The sequence below is a fragment of the Aquarana catesbeiana genome, linkage group LG01 (assembly GCF_042186555.1).
Source record: "Aquarana catesbeiana isolate 2022-GZ linkage group LG01, ASM4218655v1, whole genome shotgun sequence".
Classification (NCBI taxonomy): domain Eukaryota; kingdom Metazoa; phylum Chordata; class Amphibia; order Anura; family Ranidae; genus Aquarana; species Aquarana catesbeiana.
The window spans coordinates 12180695-12200140 of NC_133324.1; the positions used below are offsets into that span (position 1 = coordinate 12180695).

At 42.7% G+C, this 19446-nt stretch overlaps 1 protein-coding gene across 1 annotated transcript in view; it reads left to right on the forward strand.

The window, feature by feature from the left end:
- Positions 1-19446, forward strand: part of LOC141124158 (vomeronasal type-2 receptor 26-like) — a 76266-nt gene that overhangs the window by 51995 nt on the left and 4825 nt on the right. Inside the window, exons 2-3 of the mRNA XM_073612239.1 lie at positions 7338-7559; positions 15736-15859. Coding sequence (XP_073468340.1) covers positions 7338-7559; positions 15736-15859 — 346 coding nt within the window. The remainder of the gene's footprint in view (positions 1-7337; positions 7560-15735; positions 15860-19446) is intronic.

Below are 19446 nucleotides of genomic sequence, written 5' to 3' on the forward strand. Positions count from 1 at the left end.
ATGGATCTTAGGGAGAGTATATATTACTGGAATACGACACCCAAGAGGCTGCAGGTATTTCGCTTCTTTTTTATTTAGTAAGCCTTTGGACTTCCCTTTTTATATTAGATCAGCTAGGTCATCTTTATATCCTACTATTGGATTGCCGGACAATTTCTGATAAGTGTCTCTATCCCTTAGTTGTCGATTCAATTCTTCTTGATAATCTTTCTTCGATTGAATCACTATGGCTCCTCCTTTTGTCGGCTTGTCTTACCACAGCATCTTTCCTCTCCAAGTTTTTTAATGCCGTTCTTTATATCACCAGGGTCATTTATCTTTTTGACCTTCAAATCTTGGAGATCCTTTAGGACCATTCTTCGAAACATGTCAATGTGTCCTTCTGTTCCAATTGGGGGATTAAACAAAGATTTATTCTTTAAATCACTAAACTTGATCTCATTTTCCACAACAGTATTTCTTAATATATTTTCTCCTGGTTTATTTAACATGTATTTCTTGATGTGTAGGCTCCTAGCAAATTTGTTGATATCTACATAGGCATTAAATGTATTCAGATTCTTTTTTGGTGCGAATTAAGGCCTTTATCCAATACTTTCATTTCATCTTTCGACTCCACTAATGTTTATTATTCCTTCTCCTATTACTCTCTTATTCTTCTGTTTTTTTGTTCCTGCTCTACATCCACACCTTGTTTTGTGTTTCTCCCAGATGGGTTTTCTGACCTTCTTCTCGGAGATCTTCTTTATCTCTCTTCCCGATCTTTGTCATTCTGATGATCTTGATTTCTTTCTTCCCTCCTTGTTTCTTTCCTCATTGTATGATCTGGGCTCCGCCTGACTGATCTCCGAGGTCCATTCTCCAACTGATAACGCCTGGGAGAATCTCGGCGTCTCATCTCTAAAAAACGCCCCGGAGTTCTATCTCGTCTTTCATACTGAGGTTTAGGTGTTCTCCCTCTTTCATATTGGCCTCTAGGGATTCGTCCTCCCTCATCAATCATCTCAAAAAAAGTTTTCCTTCTTTGATGGTAAGGGGTTTTACCCTTGTAAAACATGCTACACCTGTAGGCATACAAATGAAATTAAAAAGAAAAGATCTAGTTTTAAATCAACTGTTACTGATAGAGAATACCAGATAAAAGACTTTATATCATGCAGAACAGAACGGGTGGTTTATCTTCTGGAATGTCCTTGTTGGATCCAGTACGTTGGACGAACCAAAATGGAACTCTGGAAGAGACTAAGGGACCATACTCAAAATATAAACAATGGCTTCCCAAAACATAGTCTATCTAGACACTATGACCAGGTCCACAATAGAGACCCCTCCTCGTTTATGGTATGGGGGATAGAAAAATACAAACCCCACTGGAGGGGTAAAAATAAAGTGATGAAACTGAGTCAGTCAGAATCTCGCTGGATACATGAGCTCCATACATTAGCGCCATTGGGACACAATGTGGAATTCGACTTGAATTGTTTTATCTCCAATTATTGATTTTAATTGCTTTGTAATTTTAATTATCTCCCTTTGATGCATTAGTTCCATTTCACTCATTCTCTGGTTGTCAAAGTTATTTATTTACTTCCACTTTAGTCAATCATGATGATTTGTCACTTATATATTTTTATCCTATGATCTCTAAATTATTTAGAGTGTTTATTTGCTGCTTTTCTAATAGAGCTGCCTCTCTTAATTTCTGTTATTTATTAGGCTGCTTCTTTCGAGATACCCACTAGATGGCAGGTCTGCGTCATGAGCAGTTTTTTATGCAATGTAGTTGTTTTTAGCTTAGATGAATTATTATTAAATTGTCCACTAGATGGTGCTGTGCATCTATTATCTTGGTTGGAGATTAGGTATTTGGTTTTAAAACTTCATTTATTTTATTTATTTAATATTTTTTATGGCATATCTCTGTAAATGAGCAAGTGAAATGTTGTTATTGCATTAATAGGATTTATAACATGAACAGGAGGGTTACTATGGCAACCGCCCTGTTATATTTGTCACAGCCGTGCACCCGACTCTATACCCTTTAAAAAAGTCACGTGAACAGTGACGCAACGCGTCAGGGAAGAGAGTTGGATGACGTCCTGTTTCCGATCACGGCCGGGATCGGGAACCATTACAATTGAAAAGCTTGTTTTTCACATTCATCTGTAAGTGTATTACCATTAATAAATTAGTCTGTTTTAAATACTGCACTATGGAGTCCTCCCTTCCCTTCCCTTTAACGGTCTAATGACATCTGACTGAGATTCTGGGGCATCCTGGAAACGGATGGTGCCACTGAGGGGGCTGTGGAGCGGATCGGCTAGTGTGAAACTGTCAGCAGGGCTTACTTTGCTCTGTTATGAGGTGAGAGGCTGGGGGAACTATTTTCCACACACACTGGAGATTGGTTGAACGGTGTCACTGGAATTTCTTTGATGAACTGCTATTCACATTGAAGGAGATTGTCACAATCAGATTGCACTGTGTGTGGGAACTTTTTTTCACCTTAATTTTCCTTTTTTTGTGTTTATTTCACCATTTGATGATTTCATTATTTAAGCATTAAGCACTTTGTTTGGATTATCTTGAACTATTTTTACACTTCATTGTAAATTTTTACAGAAGTTTTGCACTTTTTTGCATTTTTGCACATTGTTTGCTGTTTAGCTACTCATTTTATGGCATTAACTTTTGCTAATCTTTTTTCAGCTTCTTTTGCACAGATTGCGCATTTTGCACATTCCTTGCATGCACCAATATTTTGCACCTTTGCGATTTGTGCACATTTTCTTGTGATTTGTTTAGATGGTTGTATTCACATTGGAGATATTCATTTATTTTATATTTATTTTGTTGCATTAATTATTCAGGAATCCATATTTTTAATTCATTTGTGATTTATTTTTGGAATCTATTATTCTCTATTTGATTGTTTATCTCATCGTGATTTAGGATTTCGTTCATCTTGCAGTAATTTAGTCATTTTTTCAGGAGGGGCCTACCAAGCCATTCATTTATTTCCGATTTGTTATTTGTGTTGTTTATTCATTTATTGCTATAGCATTGGTTTTTCTAATCACTGGCTATACAATTTAATGAGAGATTAATTGTAGGACACAATATCCCTCTGGATTTATCCTTTTGGAATCTCCAAAGATGTTTGCATCATTACATTAATTTGTTATGGTTATTTTTAGTAAACGCCACTTATACTTTTTTGTTATGAACAATTTGGGGTGTTCGTGGCAAATTTGAAAGCCGTGGAACACCCTTTAAAAGTCTATGGTAGAAATCAAAAGTGCTAATTTTAAAGGTTAATATGCAAGTTATTGTCATAAAAAGTGTTTGAGGACCTGGGTCCTGCCCCAGAGGAGATGTATCAATGAAAAAAAAGTTTTAAAAACGGCTGTTTTTTCAGGAGCAGTGATTTTAATAATGCTTAAAGTGAAACAAAAAAAGTGTAATATTCCTTTAAATTTCGTACCTGGGGGGTGTCTATAGTATGCCTGTAAAGGGGCGCATGTTTCCTGTGTTTAGAACAGTCTGCCAGCAAAATGACATTTCTAAAGGGAAAAAAAGTCATTTAAAAGTGCTAGAGCTTGTGTCGGCTATAATGAATTGTCGGTCGGGCAATACACATAAAAGTTCATTGATAAAAACGGCATGGAATTTCCCCACAGGGGAACCCCGAACCAAATTTTTTTAAAAAAAAATTGTACCCCTACCATTTCACAAAAAATGTGTGAAAATGGTAAAAAAAGACACTACATGCCTTGGGAAAAGTCCTTTATTAAAAAAATAAAACTGTCCCACGGAGTCTTCTTCTCGCGCTCCAGCGGAACGAAAAAAAAAAAAAAAGAAAAGCCGCAAGCCGCCTATGATCTACCTCCATGGGAGGCACCCGGCATAATGACGGGCCTCTCAGGTGACAGATCTTTTATAAGTGAGGGCGGAGCCACACAATGTCATCGCCGGGTGACCCTGCCCCCCTCTGACATAAGGGGATATCCCTATGGCTTTCCAGTAGCGTCAGAGGGGGCGGGGCCACCCAGTTACATAACTGAGTACTTATAAAAGATCTGTCATCTGAGAGGCCCGTCATTACGGCGGGTGCCTCCCATGGAGGCAGATCGTAGGCGGCTTGCGGATTTTATTTTTTTTTTAGGTCCTTTGGAGCGCGAGAAGAAGAAAAAGACTCTGTGGGACAGTTTTATTTTTTATTTTTTTTAATAAAGGACTTGTCCCAAGGCGTGTAGTGTCTTTTTTTTTTACCATTTTCACACATTTTCTGTGAAATGGTAGGGGTACATTTGTACCCCATTACCATTTCACACAGGGGGCGGGATCTAGAGGGTCCCCTTGTTAAAGGGGGCTTCCCGATTCCGATATGCCCCCCGCCCGCAGACCCCCACAACCATCGGGCAAGGGTTGTGGGGATGAGGCCCTTCTCCCCATCAACATGGGGACAAGGTGCTTTGGGGGGCTGCTACCCCAAAGCACCCTCCCAATGTTGAGGGCATGTGGCCTGGTACAGTTCAGGAGGGGGGGCGCTCTCTTGTCCCCCCTCTTTTCCTGCAACCTGCCAGGTTGCGTGCTTGGATAAGGGTCTGGTATGGATTTTTGGGGGGACCCCACGCCATTTTTAAAAAAAAATTGGCACTGAGTTCCCCTTAAAATCCATACCAGACCTGAAGGGTCTGATATGGATTTTGGGGGGGACCCCCACACCATTTTGTTTTTTAAATTTTGGCAAGGGGTTCCCCTTAATATCCATACCAGACCTAAAGGCCCTGGTATGGAATTTAGGGGGACCCCCACACATTTTTTTCTTAATTTTGGTTCGGGGTTCCCCTGTGGGGAAATTACATGCCGTTTTTATCAATGAACTTTTATGTGTATTGCCGGACAGACAATTCATTATAGCCGGCACTATCTCTAGCACTTTTAAATGACTTTTTTTCCCTTTAGAAATGTCATTTTGCTCTCGGACTGTTCTAAACATGGGAAACATGCACCCCTTCACAGGCATACTATAGACACCCCCCAGGTACGAAATTTAAAGGAATATTACAATTTATTGTTTCACTTTAAGCATTAATAAAATCACTGCTCCCGAAAAAACGGACATTTTTTAAACTTTTTTTTGCATTGATACATGTCCCCTGGGGCAGGATCCAGGTCCCCAAACACTTTTTATGACAATACCATTCATATAAGCCTTTAAAATTAGCACTTTTGATTTCTCCCATAGACTTTTAAAGAGTGTTTCGCTGCTTTCGAATTTGCCGCAAACACCCCAAACTGTTGGCTGTTCGGCGAACGGGCGAACAGCCAATGTTCGAGTCGAACTCATGTTCGACCTGAACATAAAGCCCATCCCTAGTCTCCACGATGATATTGCATCTGATATGGCTCTTTAAAAGGTGTTTAAGGATTTTCCAGCTAATACTAGATGGTAGTCCCTTTAAGGTTTAGTCTCCCACTGTCACTCCATATGTTTAGGATAAAGAAAGTATTCCTCCATAGTGTAGTAGATAAAGGTAGTAATGGTTTATTGAAAATAGCAGCTCTTACTGTTAGATATAGATACAGTGACTTGCCAGTCTCTTGCATTAGTTCCGGTCCGGACTGCCCTACGCGTTACGTCATGGAACTTCAAAATGGGGACTTTAGATTTTTCCTGTTTGGCTCCCATAGACTTCAATAGGGTTCGCCGTTCGGGTCAGAACTTTTCTGATGTGAACCAAACAAGGGGGTGTTCAGCCCATCTTAACCACAATGTGTCCTCCTTTGTCTGAGGGTTTTACAGCTAAAATGGCTTCCAGATTCTGATAAGCCCCCTGCCTGCAGACCCCCACAACCACCGGCCAGGTTTGTGGGGATGAGGCCCTTGTCCCCATCAACATGGGGACAAGGTGTTTTGGGGTGGGGTGGCAGAGCCCCCCACCCCAAAGCACACAACCCCCATGTTGATGGCATGTAGCCTGGTATGGTTCAGGAGGGGGAGCTCGCTCGTTCCTCCCCCTTTCCTGGCCTTCTAGGCTGAATGGCCAGATAAGGGTCTGGTATGGATTTTGGGGGCAACCCATGTATTTTTTTTTTTTTAATTTTGGCATGGGAATTACCCTTAAAATCCATATCAGACTCAAAGGGCCTGGTATAGACTGGGGGGGGGGGGGGGGCACGCTGTTTTATCTTTTTTTTAACCAGCATTTTTTTTCTTGTAAAGCTGTCATCAGGGAAACCCATTGACAGCTGATGACTCGTTTATTAAGGATGGCGCAGCCAGTTTCCTGGCCCTGGTCCCTAACAACCAACTTATACTGCACATTTATTGGGCAAAGCTTTGCCCAATCAGCAGTGCACAGTGCATTGCAGGGTGTTCAGCGGGTCGATCATCCGCCAAACACCCTGCAAATTTGAGTGTTGGACGAACAGGGCGAGCAACCAATGTTCAGCCTGAATTCATGCTCGGGCTGAACTGTTTGCCCAACTCTAATTGTGGTAGCGAGTAATGAACAATAAATAAGGATGGGTATGAAAATTCTTCAATCTCTCCATATGAAGTTTTCTCTGTCCTCTGCTTATCTCTCTTATGCCGCGTACACACGCTCGGACATTCCGACAACAAAATCCTGGATTTTTTTCCGACGGATGTTTGCTCAAACTTGTTTTGCATACATAAGTTCGAACAAATGTTGTCGGAAATTCTGAACGTCAAGAACACGGTGACATAAAAGACGTTCGATGAGCCGAGAAAAATGAAGTTCAATAGCCAGTGCTGCTCTTCTGCTTGATTCAGAGCATGCGTGGAATTTTGTGCGTCGGAGTTGTGTACACACGCTCGGATTTTCCGACAACAAGTTTTGTTGTCAGAAAATTTGAGAACCAACTCTCAATTCCAACAGCATCGACGGAGCCTACACATGGTCGGAATTTCCGACAACAAGCTCCCATCGAACATTTGTTGTCGGAAATTCTGAGCCTGTGTATGCGGCATTAGAGTAATATCCTGAGTGTAATACAGGAAAAGTTCAGTTTTTTTACTCTCCTGAACATATACATACAGATCTGTCCAATCGGAAAATAAAATGAATGATTGATGATTTTCTGAATTATTATTCTTTTCATATCAGAGAGATGTAGATTGAGACATTGCAGGGGAATCAAAAAGTGAAGAATAAGAGATTATCCAGATTCATTCATTCCTATTCACATTTATAGGAAGGCCTCCTAGTAACCTGAATCTAAGCACTTTGTATTTTTCTAAACAGACTTTAATTCCAGAACTCATATCTGTATATAGTAATGTGTGTATTTCTGTCTTCTGTGAAAAGCTTCTAAAATATGTGAGAAATCTTTATTACATGGACAAAAAAGCTGGCGAGATATACTTTAATAAGAGAAGAGAAGCTCTCACCAATCTTATGTTATACAAATGGATTATGTTTAACAGTTCACATTTTCATAATATCTTGATATCCATTATTAAAAGCCCAGACTTTGTGCCTGAAACATTTCCCGATATGAGTCATCCTTTCCTCTGGAAAAGTGGCAAAGTAAGAAATCATTTGATTGTTTTCTGTTTATATCATTCACTGAGGTGGTTCCTCATTAGGATTTATAGGGATATTTTATTCTGATTTTGAAATAATCCGGGTGAAAGGTGAATTTGAGGGAAGTAGAGAGGACACATTGCTGGAAATGGCAACAAAAGGAGCTCTGTCTACAGAAACATGTAGAAATATCACAGCCTGTACCAGAGTGGAGCAGAGAGGGAGGATACAGATGAGGTGTATATGAAAGGGAAAGTCCATTGCACCATCCCTGGATGGCTTACATACTCAATCACCCCTGAAGTTTGGGATAAATCGTGTTTAGGCCTATTGCATGGGTCCATGTAACCGGTACGGGTCCATCTTACATTCACTGCATGGTGGTGCACTGGCGTTTAATTTGGATTTGCAGCACTGAGATTAGGGATTCAATTACTAACAGTATTTCACAAAATTTTTTTCTGTGGTGAAGGACATAACTGCTTGGAAGAACTTACTGCCTATTTTCTCTGTGTGGACTATATTATTGGCATTTAAGGAGTTGTTTGCAGCATTTGTTATTTATTTTACACCACCTGATTTTATTGGTGGAGCACTGGGATTATAATATATTGCCATATAGAAATACCAGGCAATATTCTGGGAAGGATTTTCCATTTATGTGTAATTGTATGTTTATCACAAAGACATAATTACTGCACTATTATCATATTTGTTATTCTCTTCATTGTCAATGTTCACATTTAGTTGTAGTATTTATTCACAGCAGTGCAACACATTGCCTGGTTATATAGCTAATATAACCCATAAATCTCGTGCACACCGCTCTCTTAAATTAATATCAAGCTGTAGTACCCTAAAATCTATAAAACGTTGTGACAAATGACATAGATTAGCCGTACTCCCACTACTAAGGACCAGTGCTCTGCCCTCCGTGTTACGTCATCGACTTCATCCGCCTTCATAGTGTTGAGGGAAGAGACGTTCCAGTAGCAGTGGTTCTGATTAGGACCCTTTCACACTGCCTTTCTATTGACTTACAATGGAAAGTGCCTTTAAAAAACTGCATCAATGCAGCATGTAGGACTTTTTAAAATGCAGCACACCTGCAGTGAGAAGAGGTCCATAAAATTTAAAGGGATACATTATTCATGCATTTTACTTCTGCCTTTTTAATCCCCAAAAATTGATCAGTCTGAAAGAGACGGTGAGCCGTCAGCCTGATTCCACCTGGAGCGGGGAGCCCATGTGGAGTGTCTCTGCCTCTGGCACTTCATTGTGCAGTTCATTGTATTTCTTTTTATGTGAGGGAGATTTTAACCCCTTAGTGACTAAGGGTAAAACACACGTTAATTTCTGAACACAATTTTGCAGACTGAACATGTGTTAGTAAAACTGTACATATCATCACAGCTACTTTGTGCATCCAGGTGGATTATATATTTTTTATTATCAAAGGAAATGGCCCAATATAGGAAAACATTTTTTTTTAATTTAGCTATATATTTTTTGCTGCTACCATAACCTACCACCAAGGAACTACCCAAAATACATTATTATGTTCCAGATGATCACAGTGATACCACATATATGTATGTTAGTTGTTGTATGTACCTGTAGTACAGTCCAGAAATAATAGTGCACTTTTTTTATCCTACCTAAAATACAATGACACTAACTTAAACTTTTTTTAATCATGCTCAAAATATACAGACCATGACCTTTGACCCCAACATTTGACCTTTACTTGACCCAAACACTAACCCTGGCACTGATCTAGATCATACATTGATCCAGACATTTTTTTCCTTAATTTTTTTCATACCTTTGTAATTTACTTCTTTCTCTCTGCATGGAAAGAAAGGTACAATGTATCTCTCCCTCCATTTAGAGAGAAAAAAAACACAGGGGCAGGCTCCACAGTGACTGATCACTGTGATAGCCAATCAGAGGCTATAACAGCAATCCGGTGACCTGGAACTGGGAGTCCTGGGTCTTAATCGTTCGTATGGGACCCGGAGCTCCTGGTGAGAGCCCGGTCTCTGGACTGGGAGCGTAACGGGACATATTGGAGAAGTTTTTTCATACAGCCAGTTGGACACTAAAGTAAATGGTGTGTAAGATCATTAGAAAGGGAAGTTGGAATTTTAAAAAAAAGTGAATTTATTCTTTAAAGGAAAAACAAAGGATCTTTACTGAAGCAGTTAAGGGCAACACAGGAACAAATTACATCTTCACACATTCCTGTACAGAATTTTCTAAATGCCCTTGATGTAGACATACCTTATTTAGCTGCAAAGTTCATAAAAGTAATCCTTTCAAGGCAACTTAAGCAGTAAATCCACAGAGGTATCAAGTAATCCCTTAAAGTCCACGATTTGGCAATAAACCACAAAAGGCAGTGAGTCCATGATTGGTAGATTAAAGTCTATGTGAGTCCTCAGGTTCCCAAACCCCATAGAGAACCTTGACCAGGTCCCAAAATTGGGGAACAGACCAACAGAGAAATGGCTACATCTTGGCAGTTTTTCCCCAACCGACCTCTCTGGAGAACTGATGAGCCCCTATTTACAGTGCCTTGAAAAAGTATCCATGCCCTTTGAAATTGTCCACATTTTGTCATGTAATATTTTTTTTCTCTTTCAATCAATTTTTATTGATTAAGGTAGAAGTCATATAAAAAAAAAACTGAATGCAGTTACATCATACATGGGTGATTGCTCGCAGTATAAGAGCAAAAAGTGAACAGTATGTATAAGTGTGAATGGGTACATGGGGTATTAATTTATAAAAAAAAAAAGTGGTAGTATGAAGATAAACCTTTAACAGGGTGTAATGCTGGGTCAGGGGGTTGGAATAGGAGTTTAGAAGTAGTTTCTGACCTTGTTCATTGGAGGAGATCTAGAGCCTAGGGAGCAGTCCCATGGAGCTGAATAAAGAAACCGGTGGAATAGAGAGGATGACGTGCTATAACTCGCAGGTTATGTTTGAGACAACTTGGTTATGCTGTCGGTGTGGCTCCTGCCTTTATTTGTGACTTCCCTAATTTCTAGCCCATAGAGTTAAGGTTCCAGACCCAGCATGACCTGTAATTTAAATAACATTTATTAAGATACATTGATTAGATGGTTACAACTAGGACATAGTAATAGTGGGTGTGAGAGTGTAGAAAATGTTAAGAGTACTGAGAGCACTCCTGTTTGGTGCTGCGCCCAATCATACTAGAAGGGACTAGGTATATCCTCGAACAGTGGATCTCTTAATGTGCGTTGTGCACCCATTCTTCATGGGGCATCTTATACCCAAAACTAAAGCCCTAAGGCAACAACAGGGTAGAGAGAGTGTGGAAAGAAAGAGAGAAGAAAGGAGAATAGGATGAGAGGGATAGAAAAGAAAAGTTTTAGATGTCCTGTCGGGTCTCCAGGGTGGGCTCAAGAGTCCTGTTTAGGATTCAAGTGGACGTGTATATAGTCGGCCCACGGTTCCCGAGTGGCCTCAAACCTTTGTACCGCGTCCTGTAGTATACTGACAATTTTCTCATGGGCCATGATCCACAAGATTTTCTTTTTTGTCATGTCAAAGGAGACAAAGGGTCGCTTTCAAGCCCTAGCTATCGTCAGTTTAGTTCCTAGAAAAATTAAATGAATCAGTCGCTTTGCGTTCTTAGATGCCTTCTCTATCAGGAAGTTTCATAAAGCAATATGCAGAGATTTGGTGACTTGGACACCTGTAACCTTGCGCACCATAGAAAATATTTTGTTCCAAAAGCTTCTTATTTTGGGGCATTCCCACCAGATATGAAGCATCAAGCCTGTGTATGAGCAGTCATTGAAGCAGAGGGGGGAGGCTGAAGGATAACATTTTGCCAACCCTGAGGGAACCAAATACCACCGTGTTATGCCTTTGAGGTCTGCCTTAATCAATGTGACATTTAGGATATCTCAATAGGCCCTCAAAACCGTGCCATGCCATTCCTCCAGGTCCCACTCTTGGGAAAGGTCCCTCTCCCAATCCATCATTTAGCTAGGTTTAGAGCTGGCCCTAGACAGTGACTCGTAGATCACCAAGATTCCTCCTCTCTGCTCCATGGCCTGGCCACCCCAGTGTTCATAGATGTTAGGTGGGGAGTATTCCCACAAGGAATGTAAGAAGTGTGAAATCTGAAGAAATTTGAATCTCTCTAAAGTGGGCATTTTGAGTTTGCTAACGCAATAAGCCAGGGTAAGTGAGCCCGAGAAGTTGAAAAAGTGACCAATCCTCAGGCCCGGATTTACACCCTTTGCCGGCCCAAGGCCGGGTCCTTCAATGCTGCCCCCCCCACACACACACCATCATTCTCGTCCTTTATCGATGACTGCTACAATAGATCAATTAAAAACATACCTCCACTATATACTCCCCCCTCTATCATCTCTATATACTCCCCCATCATCTCTATATACACCCCTCTATCGTCTCTATATACACCCCTCTATCGTCTCTATATACTCCCCTCTATTGTCTCTATATACACCCCTCTATCGTCTCTATATACATCATTCTATCATCTCTATATACACCCATCTATCATCTCTATATACACCCCCCTCTATATACAGGTATACAGGCAGGCTAGGACGGTATACAGGCAAGCCAGGACAATATACAGGCAGGCTAGGATGGTATACAGGCAGGCCAGGACAATATACAGGCAGGCTAGGATGGTATACAGGCAGGCCAGGACAATATACAGGCAGGCTAGGACGGTATACAGGCAGGCCAGGACAATATACAGGCAGGCTAGGACGATATAAAGGCAGGCTAGGATGATATACAGGCAGGCTAGGATGATATACAGGCAGGCTAGGACGGTATACAGGCATGCCACGGCGGTATACAGGCAGGCTAGGATGATATACATGCAGGCTAGGATGATATACATGCAGGCTAGGACGGTATACAGGCAGGCCAGGACAATATACAGGCAGGCTAGGACGATATAAAGGCAGGCTAGGATGATATACAGGCAGGCTAGGATGATATACAGGCAGGCTAGGATGATACACAGGCAGGCTAGGACGGTATACAGGCATGCCACGGCGGTATACAGGCAGGCTAGGATGATATACAGGCAGGCTAGGACGGTATACAGGCAGGCCAGGACAATATACAGGCAGGCTAGGACGGTATACAGGCCAGCCAGGACAATATACAGGCAGGCTAGGACAGTATACAGGCAGGCCAGGACAATATACAGGCAGGCTAGGACGGTATACAGGCAGGCCAGGACAATATACAGGCAGGCTAGGACGGTATACAGGCATGCCAGGGCGGTATACAAGCAGGCTAGGATGATATACAGGCAGGCTAGGATGGTATACAGGCAGGCCAGGACAATACACAGGCAGGCTAGGACGGTATACAGGCAGGCCAGGACGGTATACAGGCAGGCCAGGATGGTATACAGGCAGGCCAGGACAGTATACAGGCAGGCTAGGATGGTATACAGGCAGGCCAGGACAGTATACAGGCAGGCCAGGACGGTATACAGGCAGGCTAGGACGATATACAGGCAGGCTAGGGCGGTATACAGGCAGGCTAGGACGGTATACAGGTAGGCTAGGATGATATACAGGCAGGCTAGGACGATACACAGGAACGCTAGGATGGTATACAGGCAGGCTAGGACGATATACAGGCAGGCTATGATGGTATACAGGCAGGCTAGGACGATATACAGGCATGCCAGGACAATACACAGGCAGGCTAGGATGGTATACAGGCAGGCTAGGATGGTATACAGGCAGGCCAGGACAATACACAGGCAGGCTAGGACGGTATACAGGTAGGCTAGGACGGTATACAGGCAGGCTAGGACGGTATACAGGCAGGCTAGGACGGTATACAGGCAGGCTCGGACGGTATACAGGCAGGCTAGGACGGTATACAGGCAGGCTAGGACAGTATACAGGCAGGCTAGGTTCTAGCCTGGGGGAGAGAGAGAGAGAGAAGGTGATGATCATGAGGAAGAGAGGGGGGAGAAGAAGGTGCATAGCACAAAGGAGTGGGAACAGAGAGGGGGGTTATTCTGGGGGTCTCACTCACCAATTATGCTCTCCCATTCAGGCTGGTCTCCCCCAGGGCTGTGGCAGCTATTGTTTGAAAACAGAACTCCTCTCACAGCACAGTACAGTGCATTGCATGCATGTGGCTGGAGTGTGGGTGGGCACAAATGGGAGGCGGAGTACTGGATTGGACAAGCAGTGCAGTGAGGGAGGGGTTAGGAAGACAGTGGAGACCGAACACAGCCCGACTCCTGCACAAGCTAGCTGGCTTTCCACGCTCTCACTGTGTCACTGTGACAGGATGCCAGAGGTTGTGGAGCGCCGGAGTTAGAGGGGAATAGCTATCCTTGATCTCCACTCCATACAAGTCTTGCTGCCTGGGGGAGAAGACGCTCCTCCCGCAGCTGCCTACAGACTCCGCCCCTGCTCTCCTTTCTAGTCAGAACAGCTTGTTTATCCTCATCCCCGCCCTGCTCATACATAGCTCCTCATGATGTTAGTGCAGGGGGGCGGCCGCAAAAGCCGAGAAGTCGCCGCAGGAGCAGTGCCGCCCCTGCACTACTGCCGCCCTGAGGCCTGGCCTCGGTGGCCTTGTGGGAAATCCGGCCCTGCCAATCCTGTAAACCCCTTTGTCCAACCACCCCTGAAATGCCTAAATGTTCATACCTGGGGGAATTGTGGATTGTAAAAAAGGAGGGCAAGTGGGCAGATCTGGGAGATTAACTCTGTGTGGCCTTTCATTCTCTACCACAAGGAGTATGAGTGAGGAAGTGAAGGAATATTAAAAGTTGAGCTGAAAATGTCTAAATAGCATAAAAAGTCCAAACTGTACTAAAACAGTCCAAGGGACAAAAAGGAAAATATAAAGAACAAAACAATGTGAAGTTTTGAATCAAGTGCTTGTATGTAGACAATCCAAATCAATCCTCCACCATGTGACGTCACCAACATTAAGGTTAGTATCTGCCATTACTGCAACAGGTGGACACTCTATTATGGAAGGTGAGAAATGCAATGGGAAGTATCAGCTGCAGTGTGTCCCGGGAACCTGTAGTGCAGATGATGTCCCTCTCTCCAGCCATCCATCCCACACTTGGTATAAACAAATGGTAATAGTTGGTGGTTAAAAAAAGATAAAAAGCTGCAGCACAATAATAAAAGACTTGCGGTGACTACTCAGTGCATCCTCGCCCGACCGGTCTCGTCACAATTGGACTTTTTCCGGGGGGTGCAACGCATCGATCAGCGGTGTGTCACTCTGACACACTGCATCATCGATCTTGGTAAAGAGCCTATGTGACCAATCACAGCTGTTTAGAGTGGTAACCAGAAAGTGCCAGCAATCGGCTTTCCTTAGTTCACGCTGACAAGTCATGGGTAGAGGAGAACTGACCAGCGGCTCTCCTGATAGGGGGGTCTGCGCTGCTAATCAGCTCATTGATTATCAATGCAGCTACCATCAGAGGTGCCCATCGCAGATAGAAATAAGTGCCCATCAGATGTCAATCAGTCCCCATCAAAAATGCCCCTCGGTGCCGATTAAAAGTGCTAATCAGTGCCCATCACATATGCCAATCAGTGCCCGTCAGTAATGCCTGTCAGTGCCTCCTTATCAGTGCTGTCTATCAGTGCCATCAGTACCGCTTTTTTTTATAATTATATTTTTTATTGAAGTTGCACATATAACAAACAATGAAAAGAAAGGGATATAACATCCTAGAAAAAAAGATATCACAGTACAACTTACAATTGTGTTTTGTAGGTGATACAACATAGACACCTAGTGCAATTCAAAACAGATCTAAGAAAGTTAAAACAAAATTATATAACAGAAACTAAGAAAAACTTATTTTTTAAAAAAAATGTTGTTTTTTTTAAATTTGTTTATCAAAAAATAAAAAACCCAGTGGTGATTAAATAACACCAAAATAAAGCTTTTATATATATATAAAAATGTAATTTGAGCACAGTATTGTCATTCAAAATGTGACAGTGCTGAAAGCTGGAAATTGGCCTGGGCAGGAAGGGAATGAAAGTGCCCGGTATTGAAGTGGTTAAAGAGAAGCCTTGCACTGAAAAAAAAGAGATATGGCGGACCTTCACATAATAATAATAATAATATTATCTGATTTCAGGTTACGGTATCTCGGTGCTCAGATCCCTGTTTACCTGGCAGCAGAAAAAAGTTTGGCTCTTCAATTCATAAATGCTGCTATGAGTGCATCTCATGTCCTGAAGGAGAGATCTCCAATATTTCCGGTAGAGTTTGTATTTGTTAGTAAGTTATTGTTGGACTGGACAGAAGTTACTTCTGTTTTTAAAGTGTATGCCAGATAAAAACACATATACAGTATAGTACATCCCTATAATGTGTGCAGATTTTCCCATGCTTTATCCTTTCAAAGACCAGGGGCAGATCCAGGGGGGGGCAATGGGGCAATTGCCACCACCGAGAAATTTGTTGCGGCCGGGCTGCAGGGTCAGTGTGTGGGCGGCTCGGCGTGAGCGCGCAGCTGGCCAATCAGCTAGCTGGGTGGCGGGGGAGCAGAGAGATGAGATCATCTCTCACCGCCCTGCATCCCTGCAGTTACTTCCGCCCTCACTGTGCAGGCAGCGTGGGCAACAAAGAGATGACATTATCTCTCTGCTGCCTGACTCTGGGAGTCAGCAAGAAACAAGCAAAACACCACCTTAGCAGGCAGGTGACAATCTACAAGGTGTGGCAGGTGATCTGGCAAGTGACAATATGCAAGGTGTGGCAGTTGATGTGGCAAGTGACAATCCGCAACATATGGCAGGTGACGTGGCAAGTGACAGTCCGCAAGGTGTGGCAGGTGACGTGGCAAGTAACAATCCACAAGGTGTGGCAGGTGACGTGGCAAGTGACAATCCGCAAGGTGTGGCAGGTGACGTGGCAAGTGACAATCCGCAACATCTGGCAGGTGACGTGGCAGGTGGCAATCTGCATCTGGTGGCAGGCAAGTGACAATTCGCAATGTGTGGCAGGTGACGGTGGTAAGTGACACATTCGGGGCTCCCACTGATTCTGCATTATGGTGAGTTGAACCATTTCATTTTATATTACAATGTAATAATAGAAATAATGCGCTTCAATCATCCTGACACCGTACCAACCATGGTGCCATGATGATTGAAGCACCAAAATCAGCCATTTCCCTGATAAATTGCCCACAAAAAAACGTATTTCTGGCAGTGCCCCTCCCGAGACAAGACTCTGGATATGCCCCTGGCAAAGACCCTGCAAATACAAAAAGATACCTGTTGATCCTGCCAGAAATGCACTTAGCTCCTAAATCCTGTTGTGGGCTGACAGCAAACAGGAGTTTGTGGACTGAAATAACAAAAAATGGTGTCAGCCCTGCCCACTTGTATTTTGCTATTGCTACTACTATTACCACTACCACTACCAAAAAGTCGTTTTTTTGCACAATATAAATAAAGTTGGCCTGTCATAGCCTTACACGACTGAATGAATATGCCTGATATTTGACAATGCACAGCATTGCTGACCCCAGCTATTACATCAAAAAAATTTACTCTCTGCCACCTCCCTGACCCTTCCCACCCTACCCCTCCTTACCACCACATCTAGACTACCTTCTCTACTTGTCTTGCCCACTTTTGTTCCCATCACCCTCTTCTCCTAAATGCAGAATTCTCCTCTTCCTCCTCCTCCCCCAATACTTCATTGTCTCTGACCTCTTCTATCCCTATCTCACCCCACCCCTTTCCTACAAATCTCTGTAATTACATACATCCCATTCTGAATATAACACCCCAATATATCTTACCCCCTCATCCCTGACACCTCCAACAGATAGTGGAGGACTAGAAGATGAATGAACCCTGTCCACCATTTACTCCTCCCCATGATTAGACCAATCCAGAGAGAGTGTTGTATTCTCCAATGGTCTGTACTTTGTATGGATTCAATGCATGGATTAAGAGTTATTTTCTTATATGTCTCATCTGGTTGTACTTCATCTCCATTAAATAAAGATTAGAATAAAACAAAATGAAAACAAACATTGTAAAATTCCCTTTAATCATTTTATGTATTAATCACATCCATTTGACGTCCAGTCTATATCTGTCCTTTTTTAAGCATCCCCCTACCTTACTAGCATTGTTCATGTAATACAGATGACCTGACATCCATGGCAGTTCAAACCATTCCCCTATCCTTATTTCTACATCATAGAGACTAATCGCTTTGTAGTCTCAAGACAAGAACTAGGAGGGCTAATTAGACGGAGTTGAGATAACACAGGAAGTGTGCACAGGACAGCTTTGAATTTCTGACATCATCAACAGGTATTTTTTTTCCTTGCACTTATTGAACAGATTTATCACAATATGTTCCTAATGATGTATTTTTTTTTTTGAAAATTCTTTTTTTATAAAATTTTTCAACATACATACAACAGTAGGCCACAGATGTGGCTAGCAACCACCAGCTATAACACAGTTACCAGTGGACAATTACAAACAAAGAAAACATAAGAAAACAAAAAAACATAAAGACAATACTGAAATTAAATCCCCCCTCCTCCCCCCTACGCAGCAGAACTTTTGCCAAACATAAACAGTCAATGCTGGGCCTCCAACTGAAGGTAGGCACCTGATGGCTTAGTGCCTGAACTTTCTGATGCCCTGGGCCATGATACCGGATAAAGTTAGGAGTATGGTCCAGCACCTCCCCCCCCCCCCCATCACAGTCATTAGAATTGTTAGGAAGAAAACAATTCCCCCTCCCAGAGTGATCAGCTCCCCCATTATGAGATAACTGATAGACCTCCGGTACTTCAATTATATTCACCTCCCTTTATAGTTTATCATACCAAAGATAGTTTACCTGGCGTTAGTCCAATACCGTATCCACAGAAGCCATCCAGCCCCCCCCCCCAACCTTGTCAAAATTGGTCAGCGCCCCTCTGCTCAAATAGGCAGCTTTATAATAATGGTACAGCCTTGTTAACCAATGCTTTCCAGGATTCCAAGGTTGGAGCTGAGGAGCTTTTCCATGAAAGGATAATCAGCTTTTTAGCATAGAACAGAAAGAGGGTAAGAAGAGTCCTAATAGCCCTAGTGGTAGCCAAGGGCTCCACCAGATGCAGCAGACACACCTCAACAGTCATGGGGATCGAGATAGAAGTGACTGACCTGATACAACGTGCAACAGCTTGCCAGTATGGTTTGACCTGTAGACAGTCCCAAAATATATTCATAAAGTTTGCTAAGGGTGCAGAGCACCTCCAGCATAAGGATTGTTGGTTCCCAAACATTTTAACAAGTCTGGCTGGAGTCAGGTAAATCCTGTGCAGGAATTTATAGTGTATTTGTCTGTCTCTGGTAGAGACTAGGTTCTGAAATGCAGTTCCCAAGACATCATCCCAGTCGTCTCTGTCCAACCCCAGGGTTACAGCTTCCCAGGCCCGTCTGCAAGGTTACAACAATTTGGTAGTTTTCTGGAAGACATCTTTATATAAGCTGGAGACCAGTTTGAATAATGAGTCGCTGCGTGTCAGTAATTCTAGGTCACTGGGCTCAAGGTCAAGAGGCTCTCCGCCAAACTGGGCTTGAAAAGCATGTCTTATTGAATGTATCTAAAAAAGTGTGTATTTGGTAGGTCATAACGTGATTTCAGTGCATCGAATGTCAGCGTTTTCCTTTCACTACAATGTGGTGTAGAATCTTAATTCTGAACTTAGCTCATACTATCGGGTCCGGGTAATCAAAGAAGTATGGTAAATTGGGGTTTCTCCACAGGGGGAGATTTGGGGAAAACTTGCCATGACTAGAGGGCTTTAGTCCCTGAATCATGG